A 16,926-nucleotide genomic window follows, 5' to 3' on the forward strand; every position below is an offset into this window, starting at 1 on the left:
ACTGGAGCCACATGGATTTGGCGCTCGGGAGGCTTTTCGGGCAAAAAGGAAATCAAAAATAAAGGTCCACCAATAATCTCCCATGCGCTGTCTCGTTCCCTTGCCCCTCATCTCCCCTTCAACCCTACCACCTACCTACCTAGTTCAAATCCATCTTTCATGATTTAGATAGTGTCAAATAGTTGGGACGTGCTTTCCGCGCCAAATGAGGTTCGCTCTCCGGCCCAACTCCAATCAGCGTTACAGCTGTCCACCAGCTCTACCGCTATCGTCCCATGTTTCTTTGGAGGCATTCAGGATGAGCCATACCCACTTACTGCTGTTAGAGCCATGGATCCGTGAAAGAAGCGGAGACGGCACCAGAGATGCATCGCTAGCCGTCCCGATTCCCTCTTGTCACCCAAAAGGGCCAACCACCCGCCTTTGGCTTTGATTTCCTTTCACTGCTGTACAGTCCTCTTTGACATTCACTCGTGATCTTGCGCTTCTCTGCTCGGTACCCCTCATTCGTTCGGGGTCAGCTTTTTGCTGTTTTTCTTTTTACCAGCTTTTACCAGTTGCTGTCGACGTCGCCTACATTCGTTTTGTGATTTCCCGCTTTTGTCCTCTTTCAAAATGGTATATAATTCCTTTGCGCGCACTTTTGCTGTGGAGATTTCCCGTGTACTTGAATACTAACACGGCTGTCAGTCGCAGCGTGTCATCCTCGCTCTTTTCGTTGCTCTTTTCGCAAGCCTTGCGGCTGCTGTGCAGCCTGTTATTGTGAAGGGCTCCGACTTTGTCAATAGTCAAAGTGGTGACCGATTTGAGATCATTGGTGTTGCGTGAGTTGCGCCGATACCCAACATTAAATATAACTCACTCGCTCAATTTTCCTCTAGTTACCAACCTGGTGGTGCTTCTGGCTACAACCCCGGCAGTGACCCTCTGAGCGACGGAAAGGTCTGCTTGCGAGATGCCGCTATCATGCAGAATCTGGGCGTTAGTGCTCTGTCCTTCTGATAAGAAAATACAACCTACTGACGGATCGGCTGCACCAGGTCAACACCATCCGTGTTTACAATGTCGACCCCACCATCAACCACGATGAATGCGCCAGCATTTTCAACTCGGTTGGAATTTACATGATCCTTGACGTCAACTCACCCTTGGTCGGTCAGAGCTTGAACAGGGACCAGCCTTGGACCTCCTACTACTCTGGTTATCTGCAGCGAGTCTTTTCTGTCATCGAGGCTTTCAAGAACTACCCCAACACTCTGGGATTCTTCGCCGGAAATGAAGTCATCAATGACGACTCCAACGCACAGAACGTTCCTCAGTACATTAGAGTAAGGCATCATTCTCGACCCCTTGAGGGTTTCAAACAATCATGTGCGCTAATTGCTTCACCAGGCCGTCCAAAGAGACATGAAGAACTACATTGCCAAGCACTGCGATCGTGCCATTCCCGTTGGATACTCCGCCGCTGATGTGCGGGATATTCTGCAAGACACTTGGGCCTATCTGCAATGTTCCATTAGCGGTGATGACAACAACATGTCTCGCTCTGACTTTTTCGGTGCGCAACCCCGTGCTCTGGTCTTATACGATTTCTTTCCCCTCCCCCTCACCCCCACAGAACCTCCTTGACTAATGCTCGAACGAAAAGGTCTCAACTCATACTCGTGGTGCGGCGGTGATGCTACTTTCGAGAGCGCCGGTTACAATACCCTTGTCGAGATGTTTGCTAGCACCACTGTCCCCGTCTTCTTCTCCGAGTATGGCTGCAACCAAGTCAAGCCTCGTGTCTTTGATGAAGTTCAGGCCCTCTACGGACCCCAGATGACCGTTCTCAGCGGAGGTTTGGTGTACGAGTACTCTCAGGAACCATCCGACTACGGTCTCGTCGTCATCAACAATGACGGCAGTGTCAATCTTCGCACCGACTTTGACAACCTGCAGAGCCAGTTCAACAAGCTCAACGTGACCCTCCTCGAGTCGAGCAACAACACTGCAACCGCCCTCAACCCGCCTACTTGCTCAGCGGACCTGATCACCTCGTCCTCCTTCAGCACTGACTTCACCCTCCCCCAGGTGCCCCCGGGTGGCCAGGACCTCATTGACAACGGCATCCAGAACCCTAACCAGGGAAAGCTCGTCGACGTCCAGCAGACTAGCCCCAGCCAGACCGTCTATGGTTCCAACGGAAGCAAGCTCAACAACCTTGCTATCAGTCCCCTTCCAAGCGACCAGAGCAACCACCCCTCGGGTGAGAAGAGCAGCGGATCTTCGAGCAGCTCCGCTGCCACTTCCTCCACCTCGAGCTCTGGCTCTAGCTCTACTTCCACCATGTCCACGGCAACCTCGAGCACAAAGCCTACTGGCACCGCGAACTCTAACTCCAAGACCGCCACAACCTCCTCGGCTTCAGGCACTCCCAGTGCTGCTGGCGGCGAGAACGCCGCTGGCATGAACGACGTTAAGCTCCCTGCCCTTGTCTTGGCCGCTGTTATTGGTTTCGCCTGGTGCCTTTAGATTGCATCTTTCGGTCAATGTCTAAAAACGCCTCCTTCTTGTCTTTTCAAGTTATTCAGCGTCCGGTCGTATAGTCCCTTTTAGTTTCACCCTCAATCACTGGCATGCATGCGAGCAGGAATGGTTTGAAATGAACTTCTTTAGAGCGCGCTTTTCTTCGAGTACCCCCAATTTTTTTCAGCGCCACAAGTACAAAGTGATGATTTCTCCGCATAGATATTTTTGACCGCCAAATTATCTGAATATATTTCTTCGTATCAACCTCTTTGTACAATGATGAAAACGCTATCCCAGAATGTATAGAACCAGAAAATGTGACGTCTCAAGGCAAACCCTCCTTCCCCAACGCCGAACCATAACAATGCTTTAATTTGACCCAGTCTTCATTTCCTTCCAGTTATGCGCATAGATGATATATTAAAAATCTCACGTATTTTTTCGAATAACCTTGACACCGCTATCACCCTGCGGCGGCAAGGCATCCATGTTTTCCCACTCCTCCATCTCGTCGGTGGGTCCAGCATCAGCACCCGTATCCATACCCGTACCCGTACCCGTTCCTGCTGCAGCATCACCTGCAGCAGCACGAATCGCTTCATCTCTCGCTTTTGCCTCTTCCTCCCACTGTCTTCGCTCCAACTCGTCAAACTCCTCGCGGCGATCGATCCAGCGTTCTTGCACATCCCGAATATCCATGGTCGTCCTGCCCTCGCGCATGGCGACTTGCCAGACTGTATCGTTTGCGCCTTCGGCTGCGCCAAATGCATACCCGCCTGCCCGATCGATGGCGTGTAGCAGCGTCATCATGCTGCGCTTGTCTTCGACGGCGAGCGTTTCGAATCCAACGAGTCCGAAATCTTCAATGAGCTCGATAATCGCCCGGTTCAGGCCAGAAAATTTCGATGCAGGTGTGGTATCGCTGTTCGTGTCTGTACTAGTGTTGGCTTCACCAGTGTTGGTTGCGTGGGCTGCGGATCCGCCACCCATTCGACTTGCGATTTCAGCGTCAAGATGAGGAAGGAGATAGTTCAGGTCTTGCACTTCGGCGTAAAAGTCGAGATTGAATGGCAAAGGAGCGTAGCTGGCGAGTTTGTCGATCTTGGTGAGGACGTTGAGGTGGGGTAGGTCCATCTGAAGCATGGCTCGGAGAGAGAGAAGTAGTGTGGAAATGTACAGTGAGGGGAGAGTTAGAGAGTAGGAGTCGGTGAGGTGTATTGCGACTAGCTATTGGTTGAGAAGAAGGATCAGCATAAATGCTAACATGGAGAAGGGAAAATAGGCAAGGAAGGAGGTTTGGTAAGGGTGTAGAGGTAGTAAAGGGAAGAAGAGGGAACGTAGAGAGACATACTCTGTATCCAAGCTTTTGTATCCGGAAGAAAATGTTGCGGAGAGACGAGTGGTGCGTGAAGAGCTCGACTTGGCCGGGACAATCGAAGAGAACGTAGTCTTCTGTATTGACGAAAATAAAAGTATTAGCATGTAATTATATTCTAAGCATCAGCGGAGAAGCAGAAGTGTAAAGGCGTATATTGAGCATATACTGGAATGTGGCACTGGCAGGCTGATGATGCACGGTTGGATTGCAAGGCGGATGCTTACCTCCAAGTTTGCTTAGGCCTTGCTCTAACCACTCCATATTATGCTCCAACTCTTCTAGCGCATATAGAATGCCTCCATTGGGACCGAGATTCTCCTCTTCCATAATCTCGTCCAGTGTGACTAGGTCCCGCACATCGAGCGCGCAGGGGTATGAGGTGTGGTCGTTAGCTGGGTCGAGATTGACGACGGAGCATTTGCGGCCAATTGCGGACATGAATTGTTGCACTGGAAGTGGGACAAAAGTATTAGCTACATGTGTCATCTAGTGTTTTTTCTTTTGGGTCCATCTTTCATGAGTGTAGAGTAACAAGAGCTCTGGGAGGATATCCTATGTCTCGGACAAATGGCGTCATGGGGCAGCGGCGCAACGTACTTCCATCGCAGTAAGTGGACTTTCCTGAGCCCGGGGGACCTATGACAAGCTTTGGTCTAGTCAGCACAAACTTCCAAAGTCTTCAAGCGCAGTACATGGGGAATGCCAGACCTGTGCAAACGGCATATTGGCTGCTGGTGGGGTGTTTGACGTGAGGCTTGGGATAGGGCGGAGTGGTGGGATGGATACCGGCAGAAAACAAATGATCCGCGCCAAGAACTCACACCGCAAAGCAACTTACAGCCCGTGCGCCCGCCCGCCGATCCAGCATCAACAAACGTTTGTCTACCTTTCTCGACTCCACATTGGAACTACTTCACGTTCAACATGAGCTGTAAGTGATTGATCAACTATTGAAGAGATTTAGTGCTGTCTGACTGACATGCCTCTGCAGCACAATTCGAGCTTTCTACCCCCCCAACTGACGCCATCTCGGCGGTCAAGTTCGCTCCTGGTGCTTCAAATCGCATGCTTGTCTCGTCATGGGACAGGAACGTCTACTTATACGATACTTCCGTCAAGCCTGATGGGCAACTGTTACGGAAGTATGAGCATCGGGCTCCTGTGCTTGACGTCTGCTGGGGCGCAGACGAGAACGAGGCGTTCAGCGCAGGACTTGACTGGGACGTGAGAAGGTGGGCATCACTCTGTCAAGCCAGTGTAACACGGATTGCAGGACCGGACCCAAATTGAAGTCTGACTCTTTTATGTGTACAATAGAATAAACCTCGAGACAGGCGAGCAATCAGTGCTCAGTTCGCACGAAGCCGGCGTCAAGTCCGTCGTATACAGCCGGGAAACCTCGACCGTTATCTCCGCCTCATGGGACTCGACGCTGCACGTCCACCACCCGACCAAGATGCCGCATGTGCCCGCTACAATCAACCTGCCTAGCAAGCCATTCTCGCTATCTATCACGCCGACGAAACTGGTCGTGGCTATGGCATCGCGTGCCCTTCACATTTACGATATCCGCTCACTAGCGCTCCTCACCTCGCAGGCATCCGAGGCCCCACCGAATGTTGTTGATCTCGAGCCCCTACAGCGCAGAGAGAGTTCATTGAAATTCATGACTCGCGCTGTAGCGTGCATGCCCAAGGACGACGGGTACGCCAGCAGCAGCATCGAAGGCCGTATTGCTGTTGAGTGGTTCGATCCTAGCCCGGACTCCCAGGCCCGCAAATACGCATTCAAATGCCACAGACAAGTTGCAGAGAATGGGGTCGACGTTGTGTACCCCGTCAACGCACTTGCCTTCCATCCTGTTCATGGCACCTTTGCTTCCGGTGGCGGCGACGGCTTTGTCGCCCTGTGGGATGGCGTTGCCAAGAGACGTATCAGGCAGTACCAGCGGTACCCGTCGAGTATCGCTGCTCTTGCCTTCTCCGATGACGGCAAATACCTCGCTGTGGCCGTCAGTCCTGGATTTGAGGATGGCAAGGATGATATCTCAGAGGGAGTGGTCAAGGTCTTTGTGAGAGAACTTAGCGAGTCAGAAGCAAAGGCCAAAGGCGCCAAATAAGAACTTATTTTGGGAGGGAGTGGTCAAACGATTTGAAATATTTTCAGTTTTTTTTTTCCCTTGTAGTACTAGCTTCGCTTTGGGGCCGATGCTGGCGTTCGCCCTGTACGATGGCGTTAGGAGATATTGATGACCGTGTAGAAGAATAAAAGATCCAGTTATATCCTCCATTTGGAAGCATACTGTACTTCCCCTCATGGTTTTTCTCCTATTCTGATGCCTTTTAAATAATAAATATAATATTCAGCGTTGAGCATCTCTAGACAAGCTGAGACGCCAAAAGAAAACCAATCAATATCTTTCTATTGGGTATATCCTCGATTTCAAGCTCAGAGACTCAACCATCCCTGGAAATCAACGCCGGAAATGCAACCCAAAATGCCCCACCAAATGAACCAAAACTCCTTATCCTCGCGCCGCCCTTGCCACAAAGCATATCCCCAAACACACCATGTTTTATGCAGCTTCAATCCTCATCCGTACTATCACCCGCACCTATACCTTCCTCATCCTCATCCTCATCGTCCAAATCCATTACTCCAGCAGCAGGATCAATCCTACTTTCCTTCCCGGCATCACCACTTCCGGGTATACTCTCCGTCAAAAGATCGAGGTTGAAACCCGACTGATTCTGTTTTTTCGCTCTTAACACCATGTTTCTTGCGCGCCGAATGGCTTCTTCTTCGGCTTTGCGTATCGTTCCTGAGACCTTCACCACATGCACCACGCAGGGTTTGCCCGAGCCGGGCACGCTGGTCATGAATGACAGCGCGGCCCAGACCAGTCGATAATGTGCTCGAGTGACGCGGATGATTGCAGTAGAGGTTGCGGGGGAGAGATATTTCACTGTCAGAACGAAGACAAAATTAGCATTAGAATCCCCACAGCAGTGTTGTAATATGGCTGCTTTTCGACCCAAAATAAGGAAGAAGCTTCGAAAAGGAAAAAAAAAAAGCAGGACAAAGAGGCAGATGAGGCGCAAAACATACCTACTAAACTCCCGGACGTCATGCCAGCGCCGTAATCCCCAAACAGATATCCAGTCTCGGCTCGTATTGCGCGGGCAAGAACAGCAGCGGTCAATGTCGGCGGAGAAGGTTGGTGGAATTCGACCAAGGCCGGGACATCTTTGCTTGGTTTGGATGCGCTGTCCGTCGATGGGTAGAGGAATTGCACGAGGAGGTAGCGGTTTTTGAGGCGGACCATTTTTGATTCAGGTTTAATGAGTAAGTGGGGAGAGAGGTGTTTGCGATGATGCTATGGAGGTTGTGCGACAATTGTAAGCTGTCGAAAATAGATGCGGGGTTTTGTTCGTGGGTTGAAAAGGTGTCTTGGGGCAAAATGATAACCAAATGTTTACCTAGAGCTGGTTGTTCTTTGGGCGGGAATCTAGCGAATGGGATGGTTGTCGCGTGGGGTTTCTTAGCCTACTCGTAGACCGGAGACGAATTGTAAAGCTCCTGCACGTCACCATAAAAAAGTCACAAAACAACGTCAAGCAGGAGCTATGTCTGGATTAGACACAGAAATCTCCCATTGGTCTAAATTGATCTCGGAGAGCAGACTTTGCAACTAATACCATTCGGAGTCTAAAAATTGATTTTGAAGAGTCTATAACGGTGATAATGTACTCCTATGAGCTCGTTCCCAAAGAAGAGCAGACTCAGCCACTTGAAATCTGGCTCATGAGTAGAGCTTTAATGGTTTGACCTTTCGAAAAGCTTGGAGGACCGGCTTTGCCTGCAGGTAGACAGAGCAATGCATTGGCACTCTTCAAACTGCCCACCCGAGAGCTTCTTTGGTTTCCTGTGCTGCTTGCGTGAAGTAAACCATCTGCCTTTCCAGTAACTATGGCTCGGTGGTATTCTGCCCGCTGGGGATCCAGCCTGACATCGTGATCGAGCACCACGGTTACTGCAGGCAGACCAGCAGGCGAGATGCCCGAGGATTGATGCAGCGAGGGAAGAACAAAAAGGTGAAACGTGACCACAGCCGATGCGGGATTACCAGGAAGGGAGAAAATGACTTTGCTCTGACGTTCTCCATTGTTGTCCTTGAATGGAACTGTAGCAAATGTGGTGGGCTTTCCCGGCTTCATTGCAACTCGGCCAAAGTGGATTGTTCCGCCAAGGGAACGTTCAATAGTAGGTTTGAGAAGATCGAGCTCTCCCATAGAAACCCCACCAGTCGTGATAATGACATCTACCTTTCGTAGAGCGTCTCTGAGAGTCTCCTCAAGTGCACCTGGTCTAGACAACAGATAGTTAGCATACAGCCAGAGACACCTGACCTGTACTGGGGCACATACTTGTCTCGAGCAATTCCTAGATCAAGAACCTCAAATCCCCAGCCTGAGACTGCAGCCATTATAGTTGGCCTGTTACAATCCCTAACCTCTCCAAGCCTTAACCCGCCAGGCCGATCATGCTGTATAATCTCATCACCTGTACTGAGCACACCCACAACCGGCTTTTGGTATATAGTAACCTCAGAGACGCCAACTGACGCAAGCAAGCCCAGTTCACCTCCAACAGCGCTGATTTCGTCGCCCTTGGACAAGATTGTCTCGCCAGCTTGAATATCACTGCCGACTTCTCTTACATTTTCGCCAGGTTTGATATCATCTGTAAGGATCTCAACTTCTTTCTCTTCGGTGCCGTCTTCTGTCGTGGATTTTAGGACAGTATCTTCCACCATGACCACAGAAGTGGCTCCCGGTGGCAACGGTGCTCCCGTTGTAATTCTGGTAATCTGGCCTTTCTTCAAGTCTGGAATTTCTCCAGGCGCAGCGTGTGAGATGGAAGCGACTGGAAATACACCTTTGGTGTTAGGCTTGCTCTCTGTAGCAATCACAGCATAGCCATCCACGATGCTAGCTCTGAATGCAGGAACGGCTTCGGCAGCCTTGACATCTTCAGCGAGCACAGCGCCAATCAAGTTGCTGTTCACAGGGACACGGGTGGTTTTGAACGCCGGCGTGAATTCTTTTATTAGCTTTAAAGCATCTTCAACAGAAAGCATCGTCCAAGGCGAAGCCCGATTACGGTGGCTTGCTCCTTGACTGGGGTCGTTTGATTTGGGCCGAGATTCAGCATTGGTGTGAGGAACTGGAATGGCGTGTCCCCCGTGTTTTCCATGACCGTGCCCATGCCCATGGTCATGATGGTGATGATGATGATGCGTATTACCTCCAACTGCCGATTTGTTATCAGATTCAATGCCCGCCTCCTTTTCAAGCTTCTTGACACCGCCAGCGTGCAATGCCCTCGAATTTGCACCTGCTGCCTGGGTACAGGCATGAGGCAGGAGCTTCAGAATAGCCTGAAGATTTTCCTTTGCTCCCTTTGGAGAACCTGGCAAGGTAAGTATCAAGGACTTATTGCGTACTCCAGCAATAGGCCTTGACATCAATGCAACTAAGCTAGTGAGTCAGCCATCAAAGAGCTTATACATGATCTAGGCTGGTGTGATTCTCACATGGAGTTACGGACAAAGACGCAGCAAGCATTCCATGGCTTAAACAATGCATCATCATTAGTTTAATTCCATCGAAGCATTCATGAGCACTCACACAAGTCCCGGGGCATTTTTGTGCAGGAGTGGCTCAATGGCCTATAAAGCGTGAGTGGATGATTTCATGATACCCGCGATTGGCAGGGAAAATTGTATCTACCTCAGGCGTCTTGTCTTTAATTGCAAATCCTGTTCCTCCGGAGGTCACAATTAGATTTGCTGTCTCCTTGTCGGCCCATTGAGTTACTGCACGCTGAATCTCGAGTACATCATCAGGAACGATTCTCGTTTCAACCACATCCCACTGCTGGGAACCCTCGGAATTAAACACGTCTTTTAGCGTATTGCCGCACGCATCTGTGGCAGGATCATTTGCAGCCGTGTCTGAGACAATAAGAATTGCAGCTTTGAGCATTGAAGACGCCATTGGATATAAATTCTGAATTGTGTATACTATGAAGTAAAGGGTCCAAGCGATAACTGTTGGATGTCATCATATTCGGCACGCTATATACCCTCTGGGCTTATCTATGATTACAACGTCACCCCAAAATAAATCACGGCTTTACAATGTAAAACAGATGCCTTTTCTCGATTCATGACTGTATTTTTCATACATATTTCTAAATTGCCGCATAATAAAATGATATAACTACTTGAGAAATGTACAACGGTGAAGGTGATTGGATATCTGGGCAGCACTAGGCTGAACCTCTGAGGGTCATCTCATGGAGATTTATATAGTATCTACCAGAACGCCACCAAATCGCTATGTATTCGACTACATCATAACTGTGCAATCATTTTCTTCGTCCATCTCCCAATTACTCGTGGTGTGAGCAGCGCTCACGAAAATTCTGCTGCCTTTGAAGAGACAAGAAGCCCTATGATCAGTCCGAAAAGCCCGAGGACGGAACTGAAAATCTCAATAACGAGAATTTTGACGAATCTAAAAGATGGAAATTAGTGATGTATAGGGAAGCAAGTCCAGAGCCACGTACAAACTCGGGTCCGCAGCATCTGCCAAAGCGGCGCTGCTTCCATTGATGCCAACAGACACGCCGCAAATAAGGTTGCACATTCCGACGGTGATACCTGCCCAAAACAGAGCATAGCCAGTGTAGAAATTGCTTCCAGAGTAAATAGCGTCAGAAGAAACCGGATTTAATTTCGCGGAGAAGACGATCGACATAATAACTCCGTAGATGGCGACAACTTCGCAGAAAATAATGGAGATCAAGTTCTTGGTTCGAATCCGCGGAGCCTTGACACCACCACCAAGGATGGAGGAGCCAGTGATGAAGATTCCCCTAGAATAACATCAGCTACACGAGCATTTAAAAAGCAAGGTTGAGCTTCCTCGCACCATGCAGCTCCAACGACCGACAGACCCATACATAGGCCAATGCCGAGATCCGCCCAGGCATAAGGTGATACAGTCTCGAGGAATTGACCGACCTAGGATATAGGTCAGCTTAGACATGGAACAATGAATATGAAGGGTCTTACGTTGAAGGCCTCTCCGTCGCCTGTAAACAGCATATCTGGTCCACTGGTTAATCCGAAATCCTACTGCATGCTAGAGGCGCAGCTTACAAGCTCCAACTACAGCAAGCGCTGCAGTTGCGCCGCCTACACCGTAAGAAAGACTCATCGTGACGGCGGTGCTTCCCTCGTCGAGCTGTTGGCGGGCAGGAGGTCTGCTTTCTGAGAGTTGAGATTCGATACCTCTTGAAGCTCCTCGGACCGGGCTGCATCACTCGTCAAGGCGCCTGTTCCGCCTATCTTGCTTAGTCAGCGCCAAGGGTCGCCTTCAACTATGACCACCTGGTGACCACCATCTCTCATCATCAAAGCCCTTGTCTTCTCATTGACACCTTCAAGATGAGCGGATCTGCCTATTATGAGCTCTATCGCCGTAGCAGGTATGAAGAGAGCGCTCCCAAGTCTTCTCTGAGCTCACTCTGACATTCCTGGTCCGATTAGCATCGGGCTAGCTCTCACCGATACGCTAGACGATCTTATCAGTGCACGGCGGATGGAGCCTCAGTTGGCCATGAAGATTCTCGCGAATTTCGATCGAAGCATTACTGAGGTCCTTGCTGACAAGGTCAAGGCAAGATTGAGCTTCAAGGTAGATATCACTACCCTGCCCTTTTCCATATGTAGCGGCAAGGAAGTGAGCTAATATGCTCTCGACATCAAAAGGGCCATCTTGATACCTACCGTTTCTGCGACGAAGTTTGGACTTTCCTGATCAAGGATGTGAACTTCAAGCTGGATAATCAGCAGCAGGTTCATGCGGACAAGGTCAAGATTGTGAGCTGCAATAGCAAGCGCCCTGGAGAAGCCTGAGTGGCGCTATGCCCTCCTTTCGTTATGCATGGGATCTTGAGAATACCTCACCAAGAGATTAGATCTTTCATTCGTGCTTGCGTAAAATTGATCGTTATGGGCCTTTGTGCCTTTGCATTTCTGGGCGTTTGCGGCGTGGGGCGTATGCGATACTCTTGACTGAGAGAGTGATACGATGATATACGTCTTGAAAGATACCACAATGAAGTCGAATATCTAGATACAACCTGACAGTATGCAGCAATGCAAACATCAAAAATCTTGAAATTAGTATTCATCATCATACGCACATAAACTATACATCTGAGAAAATAATGTTAGTACCGACGAAATCCATCAGCATGCGCATAGCGGTTCTTTCTTTTGTGGCGGCATAGTGCTCCTTGGCATTTACTAAGCCGGCCTTTCGCGTGCTACCCTGCTACCCTGTTGCCTTAAGCAAAGGTAACCACAAGGCCCGAAAAATAGTGTAAGATCTAAACACCTTAAGCTACTCCGTACCCCCATGGCGACTTCGTCCGCCCGCCCGCTGGTTCAAAGGGGAGAGGGCCAAGCAAGATCCCGGCTCCGCCAGAGCCGCGCTGACGCCAACCCCATGACTCCATACAAGACTGCAGTTGTGGACCCTGAACAAGAACCCCTTGTTTCGACTGATCGAAAAGACCAAATCAATATCCAGAACATGCCAGGGACGGATTCTGTCAATAGAAAAACGCAATGGCTACTCCTGGCAGTTGCCAGTGGCGCTTGCGCCGCCTTTAATGGTGTCTTTGCTAAATTGTAATGCCCTCCCCCTTCGTGAACTACAAAATCCTACATGATGTGGTATTTGAAAACAGGAGGGGAAAAAATAGTTGCTAACATACTTTCCCCCATTGTTTGATGCAGAACTACAACTGAATTGACAAAAACGTGGGCGGGTGCCATTGCAACGGGCCTTGGGCTGGATCGTGATAATCTTGTGGTCGAATTCGTTATCCGCGCAGTAAGTTGAGGCACTGATTTAGGTATTACATGTTTTGACAGAGACTAACCACTGGCTCCTCAGACATTTTTCGGGTTGAATCTTGTGTTCAACGGCATTGTTAGTAGTATCGCGGTTTTGATTCTTTCATTAAATAACATACTGATCGATTCCAATTCTAGATGTGGGCATTATTCACAGCTGCTCTGACAAGAGGCACCTCCACGACTCAGGTGTCTATCATTAACACTTCTGCAAATTTCATGATTACTGCCATGTTAGGTCTCTTAATCTTTTCCGAATCCCTGCCGCCATTATGGTGGGTAGGAGCTGCGTTGCTTGTAGCGGGCAATGTCATCATTGGCGGGAGAGAAGAAGCTGAAGTGAACAAGCCCTCGGTGGTATTAGATGAGTCGGGCCAGGGAGACGATGTTTTGAGGGAAGAGGAGGAAGAGCTTCTTGCGGAAGCAGTCGAGTTTGAAGACGGGGGAAACATTGGAGACGGTAGCCATGCAGCTCGCAGCTGATTCCTAGTGGTTGGAAGGGCATTGCTGTGGTACCATTTGAAAATACCTTACTTTGGACAAAGTGTAATACTTGATGAAACACCGAATGCCTAGATTTGCTAGAGTGGCAATGTGATATCCCCTGATTGGACACTTTCCGAATGCATTATCGGACTCTATATGTAATTAGATAAATATTGGATGGCAAATTGTAATTCGAAATCTAGACATAAATCATGAATGGGAATTAAATCTTTAACGGTTCTCTAGTTCGAGCCCATTGTCTGCAGCTGTCTGATCGGGCTCATCCCTTGTCGTCGACAACGAGGGCCTGCGCACCGGTTGAGGAGCAGCCGTTCGAAAGCCAAGCGCAATGTTAGTTTCTCCTTTTCGCCCAAATCTGCCACCAGAAACCGTATCAAGTATTCGTCCCAACCAGCGTGCCGAGCTCAACAAAGCGGCCCAGGCTTTTGCTTGACCTTCTTCCAAAGCTGAATTGTCCCTGGGATTCTCATGAGCCTCGACCTTGAACTGATACTTGAGGCAATCTTTCACAGTTACTAGACCCGTCAGCTTCCCCCGATATTCAATAAGAATTACCCGAGGGCCTAGCTTTTTGAATAGCTCCATCACTGTTTCCAGCGGCAGACGAGGGTGTATTGCTAGTGGGGTCGGATCGATGAATTGGCTGAAGTCAATTGATGTTAGGTCTGATGTAGGCCCAATATCATCAAAGGTGACCGGTCTTGCTTCCGCAGATGGAAAATCCACTGATGGTAAAGCCGTAAAGAAGCATTTTGCATTTGGTGGAACGTAGCGTTCGCGCTTGATTCTATCAATTGCATAGCGTAGCTCGGTGCGTCCAATATATCCAACCAAGGCCCGCGAATTGGAGTCTTCAACAATTGGGTAGCCTTGAAAACTGTTGTCAAGAAACAGCTTCTCGAGATCTTGCAGCTCTAGGTCCGAAGAGGGGATTATCGAGATGTCAGTTGTCATAACTTGCGAGACCGGCACACCAAATGTATGCTCCTCCTTATTGTCCAGGAAAGGAAATCCATTGAACCAGATCATTCGATCTGCAATACCGCCTTTTCCAAAGCGTTCGCCAACTGCCTTGGTGACACCTACGACGATCTGGATAATCCCAAGTTAATTGAGGCCTTGGCAAGGAAGGAAGATCACTCACCATTGTGGGAAGGATATACGTCAGAGCTCCGGTAAGTTCAAACATTATTACAACAACTGACACCGTAATATGCATGATGCCACTTAACGCAGCCGCAGCCCCTAAGAAAGCATATGTTCCAGGAGTGATACAAGGCACGTCCGGTTGGCAGGAAGCAAAGAATTTCGCATGAGGGAAGGATTCATGCAATGCCTGCACAAGGATGCCAACCATTCGACCAAAGGAGGCGCCTATCGCCATAGAAGGGACAAAAATACCCGCAGGTACTTTGCATCCATACGAGATGATGACGAGAAGGATGCGAAGTATAGTGGCAATGGCAAGCAGAAATACCATCCACCATCGATTCTTGCGCCTGAGATAGGTCAGCGATTGTAGTGGAATCAGAGTAAAGCGTCCTTACTCGCAGAGGCCATCGTAATCATGGCCGCCTTCACACTCTAAAAAGAGAATTTCCATATTCTCGGTCATATCAATTCGCAGGAATTTGTTTGGATAACAAACAATCGCGGTCAAGGCAGCAAGAAAGACTGCCTCTATGATCGGATAACTGGCAAGATACTTCTTCCGGAAAGCCTGAGCGCGCAGATTCCACTTGATGACAAAGGCACCATATAGTCCACCAAATGCGCCGATGACAATGTAAAATATGATTTCAAAAAAGTGCCACGAACGGTCATATTTGACTTGAAACATTACCAACTGGCCGGTACGGAACGGATTCATAGCCTTGGTATCGATTTAGCTTAAACTGTGCAGCAGTTTTCGTTACCAAACTAGACTTACAGCCAGAACAACGGTAGCCACCAGCGCACAAAAATAACTGCGCCATATAGTCTTCAGTGGAAAATACGAGGACATTTCCTACGCCCTTAGGGTAAGCTGAATTGCCTCACTTCAAGAAAGAATTCCCCGCTTACCTCTAGTGAGAATAATACCCCACCAATTGGACTGCCGAAAGCAACCGCAACTCCCGCAGCTGCACAAGCACTAAGGATCTCCCTTGTTTTTGCAGCATTGCGTCTATACTTATCAAAGAATCTCGAAATAACGTTGCCAGTACAGACCGCGTAATGCACACTTGGGCCCTCTTTTCCGACAGAAAGTCCAGACGCAATCGCAAGCGGTAAGCCGATGGATTTGATGAGCAACGTTGGAAAACCGAGAAATCCCTTCATGACAAAGCCGGCGATGATGCATTTGATCTCTGAGATACCCGAACCTGCAGCGTAGGGCGCAAAAGATTTAACGAGGCGAGCCGCCATGAACGCAAATAATGCCTAAGATATTTTCAGCAATTGCTGAGCCCCCAAGCGGAAATTAAATACGCACCGAAAACAGAATGTATATCGTATAGTTGACGGGCGAAAAATTGCTCCATCGGTGCCATTCAGGACAACCTAGATACATTCAGTACAGAAGCTTTGACATGGGGACCTGTTACTTGCATCCGTGGACGTATACAGATACTATTAGAACGGGGTAATCGTACCATTTTCCGCACCCCAGCAACAGAAATTCTCATTGAGATAAAAGCCGGTGGTGCAATAGCCAAGCTTGATGTCAGATAACCATTCCGTGACAATATTCAAAAATGCAGCATTCAACCCAATAACGACACCTGACAATCTGTTAAATTGCACGAACAAGACTCTAGTAGAATTAACCTACCAATCAGGCTGACAACGATCCACGCTTGCCCGGCGTCATAAGACTCCCAAAGTTTAGACCTCCAGCCATCTTGATCTCCTCTCTGAAAGACATTAACATTGCTTTTCCGCTTCGCCCTTCTTCTTAGCTGCTCACGAGCAGCATCCTGAACCCAATCTAAACTTATGCTCAGCGATTTTCGAAATTCTAGATCCTTGGATGCGACCACTCGTACCTATTGTTGTAAAGTCCTTGTCACGAAATTAGCGACTGGATTCCTCGACATTCTTTGCACGGATGTACCTCATATTTTTTGATCTCAGCTATCTCTTCAGTTATCTGATGAGCTGCTCCAGTCCTGCTTGCGTCGCCATTCTGGCCAAGTTCGGCATCCGAGAGTGCGGAGAGACGCCGGGACCGCGAATGAGTTGATACGGACCTGGGATTTGACGGGCGCAATGGATGCGACCGAGAAGACACGGCGCTGGAGTTCATCACATTAGAAAGCACGCATGGCCAGCGGACCTCAGTAGAAGCACGCAGTAGCCAGGTGACCCTTGTGAGAGCTCATTATCGGCCGTGATATCAACAGCGGTGCGGAACTTGCCGGCACGCGGTCTAATGGTCTTGCCATAGAACAATGAGAGCAATGTGAAATGGTGGAGTCTGTCTCACAAATTTGAGATCAGAAAAGACCGTGATCATATTCAGTATGTCCAGGACTTCAGATAAAAGCTTTCA

The 16,926-nt window shown here is 49.0% G+C and overlaps 9 protein-coding genes across 9 annotated transcripts; 4 read left to right on the top strand and 5 right to left on the bottom strand.

Annotated features, from left to right (window-relative positions):
- The first annotated feature begins 228 nt into the window (after positions 1–228).
- Positions 229–2,777, top strand: L228DRAFT_285798 (glycoside hydrolase family 72 protein). Its single transcript, XM_018336379.1, has 6 exons — positions 229–663; positions 691–824; positions 882–981; positions 1,041–1,328; positions 1,393–1,558; positions 1,649–2,777. The coding sequence occupies exons 1-6, from the start codon at positions 616–618 to the stop codon at positions 2,512–2,514; spliced, it is 1,602 nt and encodes a 533-aa protein (XP_018184925.1). The 5' UTR covers positions 229–615; the 3' UTR covers positions 2,515–2,777.
- A 163-nt stretch (positions 2,778–2,940) lies between these two features.
- L228DRAFT_254373 (hypothetical protein) lies at positions 2,941–4,612 on the bottom strand (the record flags this gene model as incomplete). The annotated part of the gene is made up of 6 exons (XM_018333827.1): positions 2,941–3,443; positions 3,507–3,738; positions 3,863–3,963; positions 4,114–4,338; positions 4,487–4,535; positions 4,598–4,612. The coding sequence occupies 6 exons, from the start codon at positions 4,610–4,612 to the stop codon at positions 2,941–2,943; spliced, it is 1,125 nt and encodes a 374-aa protein (XP_018184926.1).
- A 161-nt stretch (positions 4,613–4,773) lies between these two features.
- On the top strand, positions 4,774–6,167 carry L228DRAFT_250963 (putative nuclear pore complex subunit). The gene is made up of 3 exons (XM_018333448.1): positions 4,774–4,820; positions 4,881–5,121; positions 5,207–6,167. The coding sequence occupies exons 1-3, from the start codon at positions 4,814–4,816 to the stop codon at positions 6,006–6,008; spliced, it is 1,050 nt and encodes a 349-aa protein (XP_018184927.1). The 5' UTR covers positions 4,774–4,813; the 3' UTR covers positions 6,009–6,167.
- A 30-nt stretch (positions 6,168–6,197) lies between these two features.
- L228DRAFT_263709 (hypothetical protein) lies at positions 6,198–7,320 on the bottom strand. Its single transcript, XM_018334516.1, has 2 exons — positions 6,998–7,320; positions 6,198–6,854 (listed from the first exon to the last, which is right to left on the bottom strand). Exons 1-2 carry the CDS (start codon positions 7,212–7,214, stop codon positions 6,475–6,477), a joined length of 597 nt encoding a protein of 198 aa, XP_018184928.1. The 5' UTR covers positions 7,215–7,320; the 3' UTR covers positions 6,198–6,474.
- A 271-nt stretch (positions 7,321–7,591) lies between these two features.
- Positions 7,592–9,987, bottom strand: L228DRAFT_234059 (hypothetical protein). The gene is made up of 5 exons (XM_018330654.1): positions 9,682–9,987; positions 9,580–9,620; positions 9,486–9,523; positions 8,317–9,424; positions 7,592–8,257 (listed from the first exon to the last, which is right to left on the bottom strand). The coding sequence occupies exons 1-5, from the start codon at positions 9,946–9,948 to the stop codon at positions 7,672–7,674; spliced, it is 2,040 nt and encodes a 679-aa protein (XP_018184929.1). The 5' UTR covers positions 9,949–9,987; the 3' UTR covers positions 7,592–7,671.
- A 116-nt stretch (positions 9,988–10,103) lies between these two features.
- L228DRAFT_250966 (V-type H+-transporting ATPase 21kDa proteolipid subunit) lies at positions 10,104–11,642 on the bottom strand. Its single transcript, XM_018333449.1, has 5 exons — positions 11,118–11,642; positions 11,031–11,065; positions 10,888–10,979; positions 10,523–10,831; positions 10,104–10,470 (listed from the first exon to the last, which is right to left on the bottom strand). Exons 1-5 carry the CDS (start codon positions 11,173–11,175, stop codon positions 10,368–10,370), a joined length of 597 nt encoding a protein of 198 aa, XP_018184930.1. The 5' UTR covers positions 11,176–11,642; the 3' UTR covers positions 10,104–10,367.
- Positions 11,382–12,166, top strand: L228DRAFT_250969 (transcription initiation factor IIA, gamma subunit). Its single transcript, XM_018333450.1, has 3 exons — positions 11,382–11,446; positions 11,508–11,655; positions 11,730–12,166. Exons 1-3 carry the CDS (start codon positions 11,406–11,408, stop codon positions 11,874–11,876), a joined length of 336 nt encoding a protein of 111 aa, XP_018184931.1. The 5' UTR covers positions 11,382–11,405; the 3' UTR covers positions 11,877–12,166.
- On the top strand, positions 12,142–13,599 carry L228DRAFT_285804 (hypothetical protein). The gene is made up of 4 exons (XM_018336380.1): positions 12,142–12,656; positions 12,765–12,861; positions 12,925–12,960; positions 13,023–13,599. Exons 1-4 carry the CDS (start codon positions 12,382–12,384, stop codon positions 13,365–13,367), a joined length of 753 nt encoding a protein of 250 aa, XP_018184932.1. The 5' UTR covers positions 12,142–12,381; the 3' UTR covers positions 13,368–13,599.
- L228DRAFT_273792 (voltage gated chloride channel) lies at positions 13,470–16,680 on the bottom strand (the record flags this gene model as incomplete). The annotated part of the gene is made up of 9 exons (XM_018335597.1): positions 13,470–14,483; positions 14,536–14,890; positions 14,939–15,264; positions 15,322–15,399; positions 15,456–15,815; positions 15,868–15,935; positions 16,028–16,156; positions 16,207–16,373; positions 16,481–16,680. The coding sequence occupies 9 exons, from the start codon at positions 16,678–16,680 to the stop codon at positions 13,602–13,604; spliced, it is 2,565 nt and encodes an 854-aa protein (XP_018184933.1). The 3' UTR covers positions 13,470–13,601.
- Between the last annotated feature and the right edge of the window lie 246 nt (positions 16,681–16,926).

The sequence above is a fragment of the Xylona heveae genome, assembly GCF_001619985.1.
Source record: "Xylona heveae TC161 unplaced genomic scaffold L228scaffold_13, whole genome shotgun sequence".
NCBI lineage: Eukaryota > Fungi > Ascomycota > Xylonomycetes > Xylonales > Xylonaceae > Xylona > Xylona heveae.